At 44.2% G+C, this 22424-nt stretch overlaps 1 protein-coding gene across 1 annotated transcript; it reads right to left on the bottom strand.

The window, feature by feature from the left end:
• Positions 1–351: 351 nt before the first annotated feature.
• TRIB2 (tribbles pseudokinase 2) lies at positions 352–21583 on the bottom strand. The gene is made up of 4 exons (XM_068399153.1): positions 21528–21583; positions 20184–20605; positions 15863–16155; positions 352–2695 (listed from the first exon to the last, which is right to left on the bottom strand). Exons 2-4 carry the CDS (start codon positions 20451–20453, stop codon positions 2227–2229), a joined length of 1032 nt encoding a protein of 343 aa, XP_068255254.1. The 5' UTR covers positions 20454–20605; positions 21528–21583; the 3' UTR covers positions 352–2226.
• Positions 21584–22424: the final 841 nt, after the last annotated feature.

Here is a 22424-nt window from a genome sequence, read left to right as displayed (position 1 = left end):
TTGCTCCATTTTGGTATCTTCTTCAGCCAAAGAGCCTCCCATCACCAAAAGACATAGTTCTTACTGCATTTCAATACCCTCCTTGAAAAAGGTAAATGGGCTTGATAAGTGGAAGAAACAAGCCAAAAGAAAATAAACAAAATAAAAGCCAGTTTCATTCATAGCAAACAGTAAAATTTTTGATGAAAAGTCTTATGGTGTTACCTTGTAAATATAAGTGCTAAGCTTTCTCAGCTCACAGGTCTGGCAAGAGCTTGTTAGCACCACGAAAAATACCAGCTAAATGATCCTAACAGGGCAAACTACTGCAGCACCTCAGACATTTAGCAAGAACATCGTTCACCACTGAAGTTTAGTTAAATATGCACAATTTTATTTATTGAAGAGATTAGGACAAAAACATTAAACCAAATACATGACAAAGCACCAGAGGCAGTAAAACCCCACCATGCACATCACCAATCTTCCCTCCTATAAGGTACTTATAAAATAAAAAAAAGTCCTTCTTGACACAGCACCATCTTCAGAGTGTAAAAACATTACTCCTTTATATTCTTAGTTACCAAAATAGAACCAAGGCAGGTCAGCTGCAGCTAGCTTTGTCTCTTGATAAAGAACTGTGAAACATCCTCTTGAGAGTGGGACCATAACTTTCCTGCAAGGCAGGCAAATAGCATCCATACGTCAAATGCCAAGTAGCTGTACGCACATGCCACATACTATAATTAAGCACAAATTCAAGTAACATTTACATACTACAGAGTCCACATGTACCTACCCAAAAAACATGACCACTTCACAAAACGTATACAGGCAGTAATATCAGAACAACTGAGGTACTGGAAACACAAATATTTATGCCAAGAGATTTCAATATCATACAGCAATATAAAAGCAGTAATAAAAACATTTGCCAGTCTAAATCAAATAAAGCTATCTAAAAAAAAAGCTAAATAAAAAGTTATTTAGGGACAGAAATACCTGAACAGAAAAGAAGTGTGTTAACTACAGCATGTAACATGTCATCCCAAGTCAACCCGTAATTGAAGTACTGGCTTAATACATCACTACTGTGACATTTTCTTCAATAAATAGAATAAGTCTTGACAATACAAAAGGTGCATATTACTGTGTATGTTTCAAGAGGAATATCTGTAATATAAATGTTCAGCTTATTAATACCCTCTTATTTCTTATTCTGGACATAAACAAAAAAATCAAACCCAAACAATTCTTTTCCCAAGTTGAGAGGAATTAAAAAAAACAAAAAACCACAATACTCTTCTTCAATAATAAAGAGCCCTCTATTTACACGTGGGCCAGTCAGTTAAAGAAGAGAGCAGTTCTCAGATAAAGACATGACTAAGGGCTTTCTTCCCTCTCTAGTCATATACGTGCAGCATGGCAGATATGGAAGCCAGTATCTCATATCTTAAAAAAAATTATATAGTTTTCTTCTTTTCTTTTCCCTATTATAGCAGTAATGCATCTGGAAGTTCGAGTTATAATAGCTTCCTGCAACAAACCATTTGACACAAAACAGAACAGCTTGTTAAATGACAGTTACTTCCCCTTAAGGGAACAAAGCATTAAAATGTCATTTCCTGACAAGAATATTAAGTAGTTTATTTAGAAGAAATGAGTTGAAAATAGCTATCAAGAGACATGAACTGAAATTTTGTTTGTTTTTAGCACCCACTTTTCATGTCCGTCTTTGTGCACCTAATTTTTTTCTTAAATTAATCCCATTAATTATTAGACATCCAATCAAAAAAATCTTAGCCAATTGTACTTTCCCTGAATAATGGCTGAAGTTAAATATCTAACAGTGCGATGCCAAAATGTGAGCTGAGGCAAAAAAGTTTCTATTTGTCGTGTTACCACTATTTTTAATGGAAGAGAAACACACGTGATACAGCTGCACCAGAATTGGCATGTGCAGTCTCCTTGGCTCCAAAAAGGTGAGAAGCTACAATTGCTCCATGCTGCCTTTTCTCCTCCAAATCAATCTAACCTGATAGCAAGCTCCCACCGCCCCCCCAGTCTGTCCCCATGCTACATTTGTTATATTAGCTCCTTGTGGAGGTTCCTTCTCAATCCGAGGACCTCTGAGTGTCTTTTGCTACCAAGCTAGGCTGATGCAGGTTGTGATTTAACATGGTCAGGAAGGGCTCCTTCATGTGTCCATCTCCAGGTTGTGTACCTTCTGAACACCAGTCTTTGTGCTCAGTTAAAGAATGGGTCCAAGTCTTCTTCCATGTTGACATCAGGCACCAGCTGATCTGATACTTCCTTAGCACCATATCCTGAATTTGATACATTAAAATCTGTAGAAAACCATGGATGGTCCAGAATTTCCTGTGAAGTCAGCCTTTCCGATGGCTCCCGACGCAGTATGCTACGTATGAGGCATTTTGCCTTGGGGGATAGAGTTTCTGGAATGTTAAATTGCCCACGACGGATCTTGCTGAAGAGGGAACTAGGCTCAATGTCATGGAAAGGATAGCGTCCAACTAGCATGGTATAAAGCATGACACCTAGACTCCACACGTCCGCTGCTTTGCCAGAGTAGCTGCCATTCGTGTTCAAGATCTCTGGACTCACATAGGCTGGGCATCCATGCTTATCAGAAAGAGAGTCATCATTTCCTCTTAAAATATAAGCATCTTCTAGGCTTTCCAGTTTCACTCTAGTCCTGTGGGCAAAAAAACGAAAACCATCAAGGTAAGCAAACATCAAAACACAAATTCCGGGCTGTTACAATTACATAGTTATAATGGTACTACTCTACAAAATTCAACAACTGCAGAAGTGCATCAGTTTAAAATCCCACTCACAGCACTCGTTACAGACAATTCATACTGTCTCTTTTATACTGGTTAGAGATATTAGAGACATATAAGGACTATTGCCACACACAGAGCTACAAGATTTCAAACACAGTTATGTCAGGTAAACTCATTAGTAAGGTCTTAAAAAGATAAAACTAATTGCCATATTTATGGATTTGGTCAATTTTACGTAGACATGATTTCCAACGGAGACATAAGCCTCAAAATCATTTCTGTCAGTTGCAGTCTGATGTACCGTGTTGGACTCATGTCCAAATACAACTCTAACCCTTACTAGACAAGGTTATTTTGACACCTTCACACTGGTGAGCAGTTACTTGCACCTGTAATTCCACAAGGTTCAACAGGAATAAAATCATCACTCTGACCCTAAATGATTCCTCTGACTAACCAACAATTTTTCTTTATCCAAGCATTAAGGAAGAGCACGTTTAACAGATTTCAATCTTCTTAAATAGACCTTTCGGCAAAGGGAGATCAGGTGAGCTGAATGGCAAGATTAACAGCAAGCTTATCTACCTAGCCGAACCAGAGGAGCTCCTCACGTTGGAATGAACAGAGAGGCTAGCAAAGGACTTGCAGAGAGATGACAGGGATGCCTTATCTAGGCTGCAAACTCCTTCTGCCTGCAAAGCACTGTGAACTTGTCATTGTGCTGCAGTAATTATCTCTACAAGAGAATTTTCTTCCTTTATGGATATCACACAGGAGCAGAAAAAATTATGCCGAACTTGCTTGTCATAGCACTAGATGAACATAACCTTTCTTCCTTTTAATTCTCACTGCTAGCGTCCGTAACTATATTTAAAAATCTCTCCTTGTTAAAGGCATCCAAAAGGATTACCAATTACCCTTTAGACTATTTGCCAGCAGCTCTTGGCTTTGAGAGCAGAATCAGTACAGCGCAACAGGACTTGTCCAGTGCATCTGGATGGAAGAGTGACCTAGCAGTAGTGCAGGCTTTCTTTTCAACAACTCCGGATCATAACTCAGCTCTGGGCATTACTGTCCTCGTCCCTCAACCTCACCAGTCTGTATGATCACTCTTAGCCCGGCGTCATGACCATATTCCCATACCACAGACATTCACAGGCAGGGACTGAACTTCATCCCAGAAAGCAGAACTCACATCTCGACTAAGGCACATCATCTAACAGGCGTTAAAACAGACAAGGAGAGCCCTGTTTCCTAAATATTTACTGAAGACAACATTGCTCAGGCTTGAGTTGCAAAAGACAGCTGGGCCAGCTTTGGCTTAGACTTGGTTCCAGGGCAGCTCAGCACTATCTTCTTTGAACCAACAGAAGAGCATTTTACTCCGTGGAGTACTCCAGAGGCAAGTGTGCCATAAACTCTCATAATGACACTTGGACCTTTTCAACAGCTAGAGACATTTACTAGCAGAGGTGAAAGCCCATTTGGCAACGTGCCTTGAATCAGGAAGTCATAAATACAGAATTCAGAATACCTGGCTCCCAAGCACAGTGTGTCAAAGCAGCTCCTTCTCTCCTCAAACAGGCCAGTGTTTTCTCCTCCAGTGCGGATGCTGATGGGTTTTGTGCAACACACCTGCATCCTGGTTAATCACCCATTGCCAGCCCAACGGCACTTCTGGCAATGGATAACCCTCTGATTAGCACTCAAACAATACTTTACAGCAGCAATACCTCAACACAGGAAGCTGGCAAGGAGAAACTTACTACAATTATCAAGACCACAGCAATTTCCCTCTGTACACTTCTCAGAGGGTCCAAAACCCGAGACTGACTAGAAAACAGTCCTTTCACAATGCTCATCTTCGACGTGTTCCTGCACCTGCACAGCATAGGAAGAGCTGAGAGGAGAAACGCCCAGAGAAAAAAAAATGCCAAGGAAGGCAGAGAACAGAGAGGAGGAAATGAAAGGGAAGGCAGGGACACGAGTTAAGGTTCCATTTGCATTGCCCACCTCAGCTTTTCCACAGAAAAGTATGTGCAGCACTAAAATGGTGAGGCCAGCTACTCAAACATGCATTAAGTCACTGAACTGCCAGACAGGAAAGCATCGACTCACTCATTCTAACTAACAGAAGCAGAACACACACAGGGAGCCAGGCAGAGCATGCTATTTATAAACAACTTACAAGAGGGAATTCAGCCCACCCCCCCCTACTCCTGCCATCCCAGTGTCAACAGCACAGGGAAATGCTGTTTACTCTCTCATCCTATTTTACATTTCCAAGAGTTGCCAAAGAACTTAGAGAAACTGTTTGCTGAGAAGCTTTTATATTACAGAAAATTATTGGAAATCCCTAATCTCTTATTTTCTACAATGGACGTGGTACAAAACCGGACAGAACAGACTGCAAGGTGTGCCAAAGTAACTCATTTTTTTCTCCAATGGGACAAATAATTTGTTGATAATAAAACAGAAGCAGCATACAAAAGCCTTATCACTGCCTTGCTTTTCTTGCAAGGTGCTGCAGCCTGCAGACCTCCGTGTATGCTACGGCAGGTTTTGTTTCAGCAAGCAAATGGAACAACAGCTGGCCCTTATCTGCCTGCTCCTCCGTAACCTGTGGCCAATTGAAACAAACACTCCAACCAGGTTTTTCATCCTGCTGAGCTGACAACCTTTGAGGAAACAAGAGGTCCTAAATTAAACAAAACCACAACCTTCAGCCCTCCTCACAGCCCCCAAACCCTCAACCTGTAACACTTTTGTGAAAAAGGTACAAGCGAGGAAATGGCTCTTTGGAAGGAGGCAGGGCTCCAGCGCAGGTACGGCGCCGGGCACCCCGCTCCGCGCAGGTACACCTTTCCCTCGCTGACTGCAGAAGCTGCATCTCTCAAGCACGCACTGCCACGTACATGGCCTCAGTGCGACTTTCTCTCCCTCCCAGTTACCACCATAAGCAACCCAGATGTTCCCATTTTTATTTGTAAGGCTGGATGTCTTTGCAGAAGTTGACAACGCAGGTTCTCCATCCTCACGAGCTCACGCTGCCAAGGGCTCTGGCGTGCAGCTCTGCCGGCACCCCTCACCGTGAGCCAGCACTGGGGCTGAGGAGACCCACTCCGGCCTGTTTGCACCAGTGACAGATGAGTTTACACAGCTCAGCCTCGCATACAGAACACAACCTGTAATCGTACTACAGTTGGGTAACACACAGGTGTAAATGGCAAGTCTCACTCCCCTTTTTACATCCATTTCACATTTCTTCAGGCAATCAAAAAGGAGCAGCCTGGCTCAGGAGCTGCTATTTCCCAGCACACAGCACCCCATCTCTGTGAGATATAGCTTCCAGCCATGGCTGGCCTTCCCTTCCTCCACATTTCAAGCATTGCCTAAAAGAGCTGTTTTCTGGAAGCCAGAGAGTTTTTTTTTGGGGGGGGAGGTGGAGTGGAACAGGAAAGAGGGGAGTCTAAATACACAGAAATACAGGGACACCCTGGATGAGAAGCAATCCCTCCCCACACACACTCTCTCTCAGAGGAAGCACTGAAATCAAATATCCAGGAAAAAGAATAAAAGCCAAAAACAACAAACAGACCCTCAAAATTGCAAGCAGTTTCTGAGAATATAGAACCTCCACAGCAAAGGGTGGGGAGTGCATCCAATTGCAGAGTAACCAGACAACCCTAAATTCAACACTTGGCAGGCAAGGGACAGACTCAAAACCAAATACTGAGATGTGAAATTACGATCAGCTTTGAAGCACCTCCCATCACAGAGCAGAAAAAGGACAAACAAAAATAATTCTATTTTATAAAAGTCACATTTCTAAAAACCTCTCATTCTCTAAATAATTAACTCACATCAGTCAACTGAAGGACCCCCACAGCAAAAAAAAAAAAAAAGTTTTCCAAAAGCATCAGCATTCGAGTTTGACTATTCAAATGGTTGCAACAAAATTAATCCCTAAAGTTCAAATGTAAGCTACTGCTAAAGCCGGATGAAAATCACTTTGTAGACATATTGTAGGGCAACAAAGAGTTTTGTCAAGGCTTACGTAATTACAGTACATAATTTCAAGTTTTAATGCAGACCCTGAATAAGCACTTGGAAAAAGAGCATTATGCATCTATCAGATCATTGATAAAACACTGCATTAGTCTAATGCATTAAAAAAAAAAAATACTACCCTGAATCATGGCTATTTAAAAAGGGGAAGCTATTCTGCCTATGAATGCTTTCCCATTACTGGTGAATGAAACCACAGAGGTGCAATCAGAGGGCAGCAGCAGCACTCAGACGGGAAATGCGTCTTTGTCCCCATAGAAACCGTCAGGGAAACCCATGAAAAACAATACCACTCTGAATTTCTTATCAATATGCCATTCATTACTTGACTGCATTCAGACTTTGCTCTTCAGTAATGTAACAAAACCTAATCAATTAAACCTCTTCCAGAAGATTCTTCAATGCAACCTCCTGAGTTAGCACCCGTCTCTAGCAGACGGCTTTGTTGCACATCCTACACTTTTTTCAGAGCGATTCGCATTATTCCTCCCTGCAGAGCTCAGGGGCTACTGGCAAACTACTATCCTGCCTTTTGACACTGAAGCCAGGGCTGTAAGAACCTGGCATTCACACTTGCTCTCCAAAAGCAAACACAATTTCCATACCAAAATCAGTGGAATTATTCAGAGGGCTCTAAGCTCATAAGGCAGGAGAAAAAAAAAAATCTGGAACATTTAAAGCAGAAATACTGACTGAAAGTCTGAGTGTTTCAGAGGAAAATACCTCCACTGCAGTGAATAAACAGTCAGTAGTAAAGGAGCCCATGCCTGAATCAATGAAAGCAGTTGCTTCCAGTCTGCCCCCAAAGTGACCTGTATGGGAAATAACACCTGAACCACAGCTGAGCCACTGTTACCATTTTGGGAACACTAACTGCAGACCAGACCCACAATTTCAGTCCAGCACCATCCCCCAGAAGACAGCCTGATCAGCTGCTTTGGGAGAAGACAAGGAGCCATCCTGCTTCAGACACTCCAGGTACGCCATCCATTTGCTATTCAGGCTGCGTCAAAATTAGATGATCCAGGTTTACAGATTATATATAGCAGCCTCATGCCTCCAGAGATCAGAAAACAACTGTCACGGCCACCTGAACTGCCATTTTATTAATATGACTGCAGGTAAATATAAAATAGCAACATCTAAAGGGAAGAGGTGCGTTTTCCTATTCGCCCCTAAATTAGCCTACACATAAAAAATGAAGGCACCCAAGCAATGCTATCTCATATTTCAACATCACTCTGACTGAGGGCAGGAAAGCCTTTCCCTAGGTAGAGGCACTCAAGCCATCAACTGCCCAGTAGATCAGGGATTGCTCCTATGTGGCCAATAATTTACAGGTCATTTAATCAAGGTCAGTTGCTAGCACCCCATCATAAAGACTAGATGAGCACAAATGCAATCATGCCATTAGAGTCACAAGGAGGGGAAAAAAATAAAAGGGAAGCTCGACATTGGAAACAGTTATCTTTTGCTAATTGATTTTTTTAACTAAGGGAATCTCTTCTAAATAATGCAGAAGCAGCCTGCCGTCACGGAGACAGCAAGATGGGGAAGGTGGCTTACAAAACCCCGCACAGATGATTTGCAGCTCGGTGCAAAGACTCATTCTGAACTGAGGACTACCCGATCTCCTCCGGGGGCGGCAAGGCACATGGGATCAGAGGGGAAATGTTATGCCATCAATTTAAAATCTGCTCCTTTCACCGTAAGATCCCTTCCAGCGCGTAACAGCACACAGCCTGGGAGTTCACCGCACAACATCCTACGCAACTTCAGGGGAAAAAAAAAGAAACAAAACCTGCACAAAGGCTGTCAGACAAACCACCTCTTGCATAATGAAACAGGCTCAAGGATATGTTTCGAAAGACAACTGGGACTTGCAGGCAGCACAGGTTTACAGGATGAACCTTGTTCCTAAGGGAAGATTCCCTCACTGGTCCTTCCGCAGAACAAGAAAGTCTCTAAAAATTACATATCCCCCACCCTTCCTCGAAGGGATGCTACCAGCGCACTCAGCCCTGCCCAGCACCCCCTTGCTGACGTGCAGGACACAGCAACTTAGGGCTTTTAACTTGTTTGAAGCTGGCTATTTTTCTACAGACTTCCACTTAAAAAAATGCTCTGAGACCACCCCCTGGCAAACCTCCAGGAAGGGCTGGTACCCAAAGACCTCAGATTTATAACACTCAAAGAGGATCGCCTGACCTGTATGCCATATGCTTAGTTTCTTCCATGCCCTTATTGCCTAAGGAGACAGCACATCCCCCAAAAAGTAGGTAGGTACGTAAGCGATGTGTGTGTTGGGGTGCAGGTTCTGAAATCCAATGCAGACCCTTCCACGGAGGGGCACGGTTGCAATACTGCGAGGAGTCCATTATTTGATAAGCGTCTGGCTCAAGGCAGCTACTTCACCTCACTTTTATCTTTTTAGATCACATTGAAGGTCAGAGTTTTAAAAGGTCCTGCTGTCAACTGTATGCTGTTCACCATCTTTTCCACATCTTTTCATACGACACACGGTGAAGCTCCACAGGGAAAGGAGACCAAAATTTTATTTTGTTAGCATAACTGCATGCTGTGAAAAAAGCCCTACCCTTTCTGAGCCTGGAGTGGGTGCTCAGCACCTCTGAGATAAAGCAGGCCCATTGTTTCACAACCCCACTAGAAACCTTTTCCTTAGATGTCTGTAAAACCTGTCTCTAAGCAACATACACCTACCAAAAAGCCAGAGCTTAAGACTAAATACACCCCAGGTTGGCTCCTGTTTACAATCTTCGCCTTTCCTCTCCCTCCCAAGCCTGAAGTAATCTCACAGTGTGATAATAAGGACAATTAGAAGAAAAGGCAGCAGGAGAATTTCACCATGACAGTCCACTGCAGCTGCCGCTAGCTGGGCTCCCTGCCTCCCCTCCTCACCCCCAGCAGAGACGTCCGCAGTCTCCACTTAAAAGTAAACACGGAGTATTTTGCACGAAGTCTATGGGTGGAGGTTTTCAAGTTTTCAAAACAACCAGCTGTTGAACTCTTAATGCAAGATGTCTCAAGAGACATCTCCTTCCAGGGACTGCAGAGCACCTATCCTTGGAGAGATCAATCCCGTGACGGGCACCTCATGATGAGCACTCAACCATGCCAACCACATCTGGCAATAGAGCCAACACCTAACACAGCGTTCAGCCAGAGGCACCTTTGGTAAGTCACACAGCCTGGCTGGGGAGAACAGGCAGGACATGGGGACAACCTGCAGCAGTACATCCCAGCCTAAAGGCAGGCCCCCAAGCAGAGCTCCTCTCCTGCTCACAACATGGCATGTAGCTGCACCTTCACACCACCTGTCAGCAGAGCTAGTGCATGAGGCTGCAAAGGGGGAAGACTGAAGGAAGAGTGAAGAAGAAAAGATACATGTCCAACTATGAGCCAAATACCCAACGACAGCACGGTCCAAGGGCAAAATCTACTGCAAACTCCAGAGTTAGGTGCTACAGCAAAGGCTCTCACCACTCATGGTCTTGCTGAAGGGCCTTGAGCTAACTCAAGGTCCATTAGAGCTCCCATCCTCATCCCGGGGCCAGCCAGCAGCCAACTTTTCCCTGGCTTTTGCTTTTATTTATGACCTTAGGCACAGCACTTAACCTCTATGACTATCTATGACCTCAGGAGGAGATTTAAGCACTTCACAGGGCTGGCGTGATGTTTGACATCTGCAGATAGCCTCCTGCACCCGCTGGGAAGGGTACCGCATACCCAACAAATCCAAAGTGCATTGCTCCCAGGAACGCTGGGAGAAAACAGAGGCTTAGTAACCAAACCACATGAAGGCAAAAGGGAGCACGAACCCTTCTGCAGAAAACAGTTGTGCAACTGCTTCACCCTCTATCTGAAGCTAGACAGCAGAGATTTGCTGCCTATAAAGAAATTCGCTTTCCTCCCCATATTCTAGGTTTCTGAGTTGAAATGTGACCTATGATTCTCCACCACTGAAGAAGTTACTCTTTGGTCCTGTGACCCCATTCAGGGTAACGTGAAGTGCTTGAATGACAAAATAGATGACTGGTTTTATTTCTAAATCTTGCGGTATTTAAAAAGCACTCCTGTTTTGTTTAATTTTCTTCCACTTTAGGACTCTCTTTCTAGGACTTAGGGAAAGCGTCAACTTACCTGTTCTCTACTGAATCGTAAGTTAAACAGCAAGTTCTGACACTATAGGGAAAAAGCGTCTGACTGAATTACGATTTGACAAATGCTGGGGAGGAAACTTACTACTAACTTAAGAAAATGAAAGGTCTACTTGGAAAAAGGTCAGTATACGCATTCTGTATTATTTTGTGGGATCAGGTTTGTATCACTAGGATTGCAAACAACATAACTAGGTCACCTAAAAGCACCATCCACTCAAAGCTGAGAATTTCTAGAGGAAAAAAAGAAAAAAATATTCTAAGAGCACCAAATAAATGTGTTATGCTAACACAGGCTTTCTAAATTAGTGTATTGTACTGGCTGCATTCCTCTGGCACAGAGCAAAAAGTGTCCAATTCTATTTGTTTTTATTGCATCCCACCTGCCTACCATTTCTCATATTTACTCAAAGAGTACAGGAAAATTACAATATCTAAATAACAAAATTATTTTAATTTTCCCTTCAACAAGTATGATGAATGTACAAGGTCTTTAAGCTTCAAGTATTACGACAGCTAATATTTTAATATAATTAAAAGCTTAAAAATGCACTAAAGAAATTAATAATTCCCTGACAGCAGAAACGTTCTTGTATTAAGAAAACCATCAGAACAATCAACACAAAAACACTCTATTTAATTCTGAGATCTTTGAGGTGGCTCCTTCTCAAAGCATCTGCTATATATCAGACTGATGAACTGCTTTATAAGCTACATACTGTGTATAGTGCTATTTTTCGCACAACCCCAAAAGCCCTGCCCATTCTGTGATATCATTATGGGACACCAGCTAGGAGAAGGGCACAGTCGCTCTGCCCAAGGGCCAACGTTGGCTGTGCTAGGTTAACAGTTGGACTCTGATCTTAAAGGTCCTTTCCAATCAAAACTATTCTATGATTCTATGATTCTACTACCAGTACAGGCTGTACAAGGAACACTGTAAATACTATGACATGAACATAGCAAAAATAATCAAAAGCAAGAGCCCCACAACAGCAACATCGACCTGGCTTAATATCCCAGACAAGAAACAATGACCAACATGCATGAAAGCAGAAAACATAAAAACCCACATTTTATCTTAGCTCATCGCCACTGTTTGGGATTCAAGTTTTATTTAGAAGTTTAAGGACCCAATTTTTCAAATATTCAACAATTTTATAGGTACTTTAGAAAGTCTGGTGAGACTCAGCGTGGCAAGTCAATGTTGCTTTCCATATTTTCAGTGCTCTGAAAGTTACTGCCTTCATTTAATAGATGTGCTGCTGCTTGCTTAGCCAGTCTTAAAAAACATTTCCAGCCATGCTGTAGTGTCTTAGAAGTTCTGCTTCATCAAGATCAGCTGCAGGTTTAAGGAGCTTAACTCTGAAATTTCAATACTAAAAGACCACAGACACACACACACACATCCCAAAAAATGCAACCCCTCGACCTTCTTTTAAATGAAATGGAAAAAAAAAAAAAAAAAAAAACAGAAACAAAAACATAAAAGACCTAAGGTGCTTGGCAACAGCACACATCATTTTCACGGAACACCATTTACCATATCTTCAAAATTTCTGCAGTTCAGAATTGAAAGAAGCTATAGATAAAGCACCTTGAAATACAGACAGATTGTTTTTGTTACCACACTGTGGAATTTTGGATTTCATTTTAAGCGCTGATCCACTTACTTACACGCTGTAGTAAGACACAACACACCATCACAGTCTAGCTTTGACTTAGGCACATTAAGAGAACCTCATGAGTAAGATTAGGACCGCTATAAAATCCTCAGTACTACAAGCCTCCAATATTACTTTTTTCCCCACTTTCTTACTTCCCAATTCATTACAGGCATCCCAAGGCACTGCGATTTGCAACATCCAAATAACATGCATTCCTAGTAGTGATATCAGGAGGAGCAAATAGCACTCAAGGTGCTGCTGCATCAGGAGCCTAAATCTTTGCAAATTCCAGCTGTAATTTAGATAACAGGAATGAGGTGGAAAGAGTTTCAATGCTTGTATGCACCCATCTGCAAAACTCCAGGAGCTCTGATTTCATATTGAACTACTAGGATATCATTAGGATCAATGGAAGGAGTATGTACTAAGAAATGCTTTAATTGATTTTCTTTTTTAAACAAATGGAACTGCGTCCATATATCCTTCACGTTCTCTCTGGCTCCTCCAGTCTGGCAGCTCTCAGCTAAGAGCAGACAAGTATCTTACTAAAAAATAAAAGTGAGTTTTCCATTCATGCGTTGCCTGCATGCTGGATTCCCCATCTTTTCTTCCACCAAAATAAAAGCTGTGAGAGTCTTCAGAAAGAGACAGTTTCAAAGCAGCAGGTACTAAAGGTGAACTGCAGAAAAACAGACTTGAAGAAATAGTTAGGAAAAGAACTACTGAGAAAGAGCTCCACTGAAGAACAAGCGACATGCAGCAGAGGAGTTCACACACATTTCTCAAAACATCATTTTCACCTCTTTTCTTCCTCCTTGGTTCATTATCAGTATATGAAAGAACAACAGATCCTGCAGCACCCATCTCGAGGGCACTGCCACTGACAGCAGCTTCTGAAAGGCAGGCTGCTCAGCACGCAGGCACCCTCACCAGCAGCCTCAAGGCAATGTGAGCTTGGGGGGGTGCAAGCAACACACAAACACCTCTGTGAACCCAAAAGGACCAGGAAGATTTTTCAGTCTAAATATAGCAGCATATTGGAAGTGATGACTGATTACAGTCTGATGATCAGAGCATGTGAAAAAAAAGACAGTCACTATTTCTATCTCACACTACTTCATCTCTGTTCATTCAGTAGAGAAAGGATTACAATACCTCTCTACTTACAAATCAACATTACATCCAGAAGAAAAACGCATTATGTTTATCTTAAAAATAACCAGCAAGTTGTATTTGACCTTTAAAGTGAATTATTGTATAACTAGAAGACTGTTCAAAAATGAATAACTGTGTGATATTGCAGACTACAGTTACATGAAAAACATTCATAAAAGCAAACACTGCTATTATAGTACGCACCACTCTTCTTGGGTGGCTAAAGGATTTGGCCCCGTGCCTCGTGTTGCATTCAATTCCTAGTAAGCGGCAGGGTAGGAGTTCAAAAGTATTCAGCATGGGCCCACGTCTGCCCCCACTGCGCTGCTCTGAACTCACGCTGCCTTCGCTTAGAGCGGAAAGCTAGGGTGAGCCCTAGGGCTTCGACGAGTCCTGTCCTTCACACAAAACCACACAAGTTTACATATATCCCCAGGAAAAAAATCCATTTTAACATTAGGACGTTATCGGCTACAACAGAAAACAAGCCCTCCCTCAACTATTTTGTACAAGTTTCCTTCTTATCTGCATCAAAGGTGCTACAATGGTGTTTAATTATTAAACTTGGAGTAAAAGTTGTGAAAGTGCAGTTTACATCTACCTGCTTTGCATCTCTCTCCGCATGGACATTAGCTAGTTTCATTTTAGACTTTTTTATTTGAAGAGGAGGAATGGGTAATCATATATATTGGGGCTGTGGTAGAAAAATAAGGAATAACTATTTGCTTTGCAGAGAATTGCCTGAACTGAATTAAGAAGTGAAAATATGTCTTTTATTTTTCAGTTTGTAAAGGGATTAAAAGGAGAAGTTTATTTTGCAAAACTCGGCTTGTAATAAAATTTAAGTAGAGAATATTTAAACAGGATAAATGGTTATAATTTTTGTTTTAAGGCCAGGAAATTCTCTTTCCTGACTGAACTGTGTATTAGTTTTTTTTGTAATTCTCAGATCACACACTTACTGAGCCTGTAGAAAACTTATGTGCCTCAGCTGTTGCTTGTAACTTCCCCAAACAGCCCCAAATGGACTTGATATGCACTGGTTATTTTTAACAAAGCTCTCCAGAACATGCATTTCACTCTGCAACAGCTTGAACAAACTTTCAGACAATTTATAGGATTTAACTAAAAGGGAAAAAAATCCCCCCACCATCTACCAAGCAGCAGCACAAAGGCAGGCTCTGCCCCTATTTAGTTTCATTCTTTTCCTAATGGTCATCTTCCAGTTTAATCCCTCTGTGAAAGCCTGACATTACTCTGGTAGTGTTTATTACTCTGGTGCTTCATGTGGAAGTTGCAAGTGAATACCTGATGTAACACAGTGAAAACTGGCAACCACAAAGAGAGAGATACGAAGTTTCCACAGGTACAACAGTACAGCTATGGCTCAGAATCAGAAATAACACTTCAACAACATATCTAGAGCATCCCGCCTTATTTTTCCCCCTGTCTTCCCATACTCCTTCCCCAAATCATTTACGACCCAATTATTGAAAGGAGAGTGTGCAGGGAGGAGATTTAAAAAAAAAAAAGAGAGAGAAGGAAAAAGAAAAAAAGGTAGTTCCTAAAGTACCACAATAGCTCTGATACTAAAAACAGGCACCCACACAGCAAGGCAGTTTTAGTCTCAGTACGATTAGTGACCACATAATACTCTCAGAAGCAGTCTCCAGACCCTTTCCAGCATGGGAAGCAAGAAGCTGTCCTCAAAGCAGTCCTTCAAAGCACTTGTGGCCCTTCCTTCCATAGGAAGGAGGGTGCTCCTCTGGGTGGAGATGCAGAGGCCAGGCACAGACGCAAACAGCACTCTATACTTACTGTACTCCAAAGCCTAAGCCAGAAGGTAAAATGGCACATCCCATGACCAGGTTGCAGAGGAAAATACAGAAAGTGTAACACATTGTGTACCACAAACGAACGGTACGGTGACAACGAAGGGCACAGCATCCTGTAACTCTAAATATCTGACCTCAGGTGCCCCCCCCCGTAGAGTAAGGGAGACTCTTACCTTTCCTCATCCTTGAAAATAAACTTTCGCAGCTTGAGATCTCGCAGTACCAGTCCACCATCATGGCAGTGTGCAACGGCGGAAGCTATTTGATAGAAGAGTTTGGCTGCCTCCTCTTCTTTAAGCTTCTTGCAGGTACGAACAAACGAATGCATGTCCCCATAGCTCCTTTCAAAGAACACATATGCTTTTGTCTCCCCAAGAATTATTTCAGTAATTTGGTTGATATTTTTATGTGCAGGCAGGCAAAAACATGGTGCTAATAACTCCTGGTAGCAGCCAATATCAAACACCTGCAGGAACAATGACAGTAAAGCCAGGGTTAGCAACACGAAGGATGGTGAAGTTATGGTACATCTAATTCTGTTAACAGAACCATCTCTAAGTACAATTTATGCTGCTGCTGAAGCTGCACCGATGTAAACAGGATGTCACAAGCTCACGGCACCAAGGACAAGATAAAACAGACTATACAACCCCACACAGAACATACGCATAACCTTGACAGGAAAGGCTAGTCTTCAAAACTTGTAGCAAGAATAGTTTCATTAGCTAATAGCTGATCAAATTTAGAATGTAAACTGAATTAAGCTGTGAAGATCAGCAATATATAAGGGCAGTACTCAGAAGGAAACATGTTTTATCTTCTATTTTCCATCCAAATAAACTCATAGAGAATAAGGCCAGTAGCTTTGTATTGAGAGAAACTGTTGTATTATATCCACACTGATAAACATGTCTCTCTCTCTTGTCTTTTTTAACCCATTAAAGCTTTAAGGATTTTCAGGTTTAAAACATCATCTCTTGCTATTCATATTTACTTCCTGCCTTTCTTTCATCTCTGACAAACAGCAAAGTCACTTTCACTTTCAAAGTCTCAGTTTTACAATGGCTGTTTATAAGACCAGAAGGACAACTGGGGGAAATAGCCCTGCCTATTCGAGTGCAGACAAACATCCTTCAAAAGGCAAAGACAAAACCACCCTGAAGTCCCTGCATTTCAATCAAGTGCTCCATTAAAAGCCAAGTGTCCCTTTACTAGTAAGTATGTTATCACTGATCTTATGAATGAGCTGTACGAATTAAAAAGGCTGCTGGGAAACCCAAATATAAAAAGTTACTATAATCTAGTGATGACGAATGAATCAGTATTTGAGTCAATTGAGAAATGCCCACACTACAAGAAGAAGAAAGACTTCATTGAGAATAACAGAAGTCAGCGTGCAAAAAGAGAATATAAGCAAAGTATTGACAGAAGTGTTTTTTATTTTTAATTGTACCTGCTCCAGAGGTATTACAAAGCAAGGGATTAGCACTTCCACCAGCATAAAAATTCTATTAATATGTAACTTACTCTTGGGTGTTTTGTTACTTTGGCAAAAAGAATTTAAGGTAGTCGTGCCATTCTAACTGAACATAAAAATGAAGAACTGGTATAGGTCTCTAACCAACTGGTTTAAACTGCAATTGTTTGTCTTCTTTTTGTGTTCTAGTACTTGTATTCCAATAGTGGGTACTTGTACCCTCCACAATAAGCAAATCTCCCTTTCTCTGAAGCTTTAAAAAGCTTTCAAAACTGAGTGTGAGACACGGTTCAATAAAAATTTACCTGAGGCTTCAAAACCCGAGTCATTTAATGCTTCAGAGTGCAATCCTAACAAACTCCTTCCACAGAAAATAACCAAAACCCCAAGAAACTGGGACATCCCCTCCTCACACACCTCTTTCTCCCCTTCCCCCCCCCCCCCCCCCCCACCCCACCATACCTGTGCTGCTATACTCCAGTACAGGCAAAAACAATCTTAAAGGCAGACTGCCAAACAGATCCAACACATTTTACGGGGGGTAGATTAGCACCAAGGCATTCTGGTGACATGGTGCACCAGGGAAGCAGAACTGGGATGGGGAGGGGGTGCTGCCAAAATCCCTGGTATGTAACTCATTCCAGAGGAGAATTCATTGACATTTGGATCTCAAAACTCATAACTACTACATTGTAAGTGAATGGCTCTTCTACAAAGCAGCTGCTATAAAATAAAAACAGGAACATTCATGTAGCTCAAAACCTCATGTGAAAAAAAGCCTTTCCAGAATTCTCTCTATCTAACCAAATAATCCTGATATAAATTAGTTACATTTTGTGGTTCTCAGACTATGTTAAATAAGTAGGTCTGGAAATGCACCAGTACTATGTTTGAATGGGGGCAGATGGGAAGCGCTATCATACTGCTACAGTCTAGAATACCTTTTATAAAGGGCCTTTTTGTATCCCAGCTTTTAAGATCCCTGGCCTCAATTCAGCAAATGTCCAATAAGCTGCAGTTTGATTTAGTTCTTGCTGGGAATTGGAAGTGAGAAGTTACCATTGTTTGGATGCCACGGAGCCTCGAAGCAAATAACAGCATCTGTACAGTCGGTGGGTGCAGCCAAATGAATCTTGAGAATCATCAGTATGTGTCTGTTATCCAAACCAATGTTTCTGCAAGCAATCTCTAAGAGCATCTTCAATAAGATACTAGATAGCAGGTCTCTCTAGCCAGAAGGCCACCTGACAAATAGTAGTAATGATATTGCAGGCATTTTAAAGCATGCATTAAATTAAGATGAGTTCAGGACTGACAACTGTGTATTCACAAACTAGCAATTCAAGCTAAGCTTATATTTTTGGAGCACAGCTAGTAGTAATGCCTTGCACATATGGAAAAACTGATACTATTCAAATGTCAGGATCAGCTCAAAAACATACAGCTTAAAGGGAAGGGAAAAAAAATAAAGTCCACTCTTTGTGAGCTGCAGTTATGCTGTTCATACTGTTATCAAAACAGTGCCTTAATCCTGCAAACCAAACAGGAAACAAAGAAGAGCATAGCCCCCACTTTACTACTTGCTATGCAAGTTCACCTGTAATTTCATGCAGAGCAGCAGCTTTGTGGGATCTGTTTATTTCATGAAACGATGCCAATGTCCTAGAGTGCAGCACTGTACTACTGCACCAAGCAGAGCTTTCATTCTAGAAATTCTCATGTTCTGTTTCAGTTTAGTAACAAAGCATTCAGTTCAGCATGCAGTAATAGTCCTTTGCAAAGTCACGGGCTCTTTTTTCCTCTAAATAAACACACAAAGTCCTAGGTTGCTTTAACATCAGGTTTTATAACTCAATCAGTAAGCACATTTAAATTGCCCTCTGAACTCCAATCTCTACAATTAGCAAACAGGAGTAATTATTTTCTCTTCCCTGCTACAGCTTAGCCCACAACTTCTTATGGATCAAGCATGAGAAAGTATGAAACAGTCAACAATACTATCATTAATCCCTGGAACACAAATAAACTATAATATGTCTACTTTTCCATTTCGCAGTTAGTTCAACACTAGAAATTTGCCCAAGATAGCCAAACGGCACAATTCCATATTTTGGGAACAATACAAACGCTGCAGCGTGCATTGCAAGGTTGCAATTTGCTACGTAGTTATAAGAACTACTACTGAGTCCTGCCTCAGTTTGCTGGGCTTAAGTCTGAGTGACTACAGACAATGAGAATCGCAATTTAGGAACAAAGGAAAATATTCCCGCAGCCTGAAAATAGAAACACATCCCTCCACAGACATGCACACATGTGGGTTTCTTTTTCCCACAGCTCACCTTTGAATAGTAGGAGCAAATTGGGAGAAGGCAGAGAAAAGGATCCAGGCTACAAAGAGTGGGACAGCTATTCTGTCTGCTCTTCTAAAAACCGTAGGTGTGCAGGTTTTATTCTTGCTCAGTTGTGCAATGGGGGAGGATGCTGTTTGCAAACAACCTCCACGGTGAGGGAGCTCAGGCTGATTAATTCGATGTGGATTTATTTAAAAATCACTTTTAAGACAAAGCTGATAGCAATCTTCACCCCCCAACCTTCTTCATCCTTTTACATAGCCCAACTCACAGAACAAGGGACAGGAAAAATCGAGGAAGCCAGCAGGACCCAACACCTTAAAATTAGCTGGGGATTCCCTACTCCATTTTGAAAAGTGAGAGTGGGGAAGATGAGGCTTTCTCCTTATCTGAACTCGCGTTAAGACCTACTTAAAGGACGGCTCTTTGCAGAACAGCATCCCCCCGGTAAGAGGCAGAACTGGCTCCGGGCCACCGCTATAACGTGGCCATTGTCTAGAGAGGGAAAAGTTACAGGATGCGCCTTTAATCCCGTCTCCCTGGCTTTTGTTTCTCAACTGTTTAATAATTGAGCTACACGACCCTGCTCGGCCCTTCTGCAAGGCACGGGAAACCAACACGCGACAGCAGGCTAACCCGGGGGAGAACAAGGCGGAGAGGTATTACCTTGCAAACCAGCTCCTCGCCACTGTGCAGATGTACGGCTCGGAAAACGTGGTCTCCCTCGAGAGGCTCCAACAATAAGTATTTCCCGATGCAAGAAACGCAATGCGACAAGTTCGGGGTCTCCGGCGGGCTCGGCGAGCCTAGATTCGGGCTAAAACTCTGGCTTGGCTCGATGGACCGTATGGACGAGAGCTCCTCAAAATCCTGGGTTTTATTCCGCGGTCTCCCATACCGTGCTATCGTGATAGGGGTTGACCTTTGTATGTTCATGAGTATGGAGAAGACCAGCCGAGACGCTGCACCGGAGCCCTGGCGTGGAGCGCGGTCCCTCGCCCGTCCAGCTGCGGCTGCCTTTGTGTGGCGGGGCGGGGGGGGGGTGCGGGAGCGCGGCGGCGGCGGGCGACCAGCCTCAGCGCCGCGTCCTGGGTACAGGGAGAGAGCGCTCAGCCCGCGGCCCTTTGTTGCCGCCGGCGGCCGGGCGCGGAGCGGCGCGGAACAGCGCGGCGGCGGCAGCGGGGCAGCAGCGCCCGGTGCCTGGGGGGGGCGGCGGCGGCGCGGCGCGGCCTCGGCGGCCGCCGCTCCCGCGGGGCGCGCAGTGCGGGCGAAAACAAAAGGTTAGGTAACGCGCTGCGCGCAGCGGGGATCGTCCTTTTCTCTCTCCTACGGCGAGGCAGAACCGCGCTGCCGCGGCCGGGCTGTAGATGGCGTGTGAGCCTCGCCGCTGGCGCCCGGGGCGCTCCGAAAATGCCCCGCGAAATAGCGAGGGAGCATTTAACTCGGAGCGGGCAGCGGCCGGGCCGACAAAAGCGCGCTCGGCTCGGCGGGAGGTTCGGCAGGGCCGCCCCGGCGGACGGGGGCCGCGCACCGGCGGCAGCCGCGCAGGCACGGGGAGCAGCAGCGGAACGCGGGGCAGCGCGCACCGCTCCGCGCCGGCGAAAAGAAACGTGCTGCCGTTGTGGCAGCCGCCTCGACAGAACAAAAAGTGCAACCACGGGCGAGGGAGGAGGAACGCTTTCACGTTTCCATTGCACAGCGGGATTTTTGTCTGGGGGCTCGTTGCCTTCGCGGCGTTTAACTGTAGTTCACGCACAAAGAAAAAGAAAAACCAGCACGGCGAGAAGGGGGCTGACTTGTTATTGCAGGGGCTGGAAGGGCAATAAGCGAAAGGCCAGGGATGGAGAATAAATTGGAATAATTTAAAAAAAAAAATGCAGGGAGCAGATTTTGTTTGAGTCTTTTTTTTTTTCCCCCCTTGGGGGTAGGACAAGGGGGAGGAAAGGGATGGCCGCGCCGCTCCCCTTCAGCAAGGCACCGTCTCCCCGCAGCGTATTAATAGCTACTTACGTGGCGGGGACGCTGGCTGCCTCCGTGCCTCGCTGCCGGCCGCCGCACGCCCGCACGGTGCCCAGCGCGCAGGCTGACTGCCCCGCCGCCACCGCCCGGCCGGGCCCGGCCCGGCCCGGCCCCGCCCCCCCGCCCACCGCGCCGCGCCGCGCCGCGCCCCGCCCCGCCCCGCCGCGGCCGCCTTCCCCCCCCCGCCCCGCCGCCAGCCGCGCTGCGGCTAAACAAGGTGAGATGTTCTTCCGCGGCCCCGCCGGGCTGTGCCGGGGGGCTCTGGGGGGCAGCCCGCTGGTTGGGGCCCCTTGCACCAGTATGCACCAGTACGCACCAGCGGGGTGCTGACCGCGGCTCCCCCCGCTGCCCGAGCGCCGGCAGGTCTAGACTCTCGGGGGATTGCCCTTGCGGTTGGGGTGCAATGTTAACTAATTTTAATATAATAACAAATAATTAATAATAATAACGGAATAAACGCCCCTAAAAGAAGAGTCCGTCCCCCACCGCCCGGGCGCGGATGCCGGGTACACGACATGTGCTGGCGCCGGGGCTCGAGGCGGGCGTGCTTTTTTTCTCAATGAAGAGGTCGGGTTTTTCCGGGCAGCGTGCGACTCCGCGTACTTACAGGAGCAAAAGCGGTCTCTTCCCGGTGCAGTCGGGTGGGAGGAGTTCTCCCGACTCCAGGCTTGCCTTAATCCATCCCAAAATTAAAACGAAGCGGCAGGGACAGAAGGAAAACGTAAACCCTTTCGTCCTGCACGGAGAAAGCCGTGAATGAGGTCGGTCTGTCCCCGCCCAGCATCACTGCGGTCTGATAGGTTTTTTCACCCACTCCCTTTTTATTGTTTAAATAACAGGAGTTTGGATATCTATTAAAGTTTGATGGGCAGCTCCCTGAACTCGTAA

This window comes from Nyctibius grandis, chromosome 1, assembly GCF_013368605.1.
Source record: "Nyctibius grandis isolate bNycGra1 chromosome 1, bNycGra1.pri, whole genome shotgun sequence".
NCBI lineage: Eukaryota > Metazoa > Chordata > Aves > Nyctibiiformes > Nyctibiidae > Nyctibius > Nyctibius grandis.
This window is presented reverse-complemented; position numbering and strand designations above follow the sequence as displayed.

Excerpts from the sequence above, each read along its gene's own strand:
- TRIB2 (XM_068399153.1), bottom strand. The coding sequence starts at position 20,453 with ATGAACATACAAAGGTCAACCCCTATCACGATAGCACGGTATGGGAGA. Across the intron at positions 16,156-20,183 it reads GCGAGGAGCTGGTTTGCAAG|GTGTTTGATATTGGCTGCTA; the intron begins GTAATACCTCTC and ends TTGTTCCTGCAG. Across the intron at positions 2,696-15,862 it reads ATTTTCAAGGATGAGGAAAG|GACTAGAGTGAAACTGGAAA; the intron begins GTAAGAGTCTCC and ends TTTTGCCCACAG.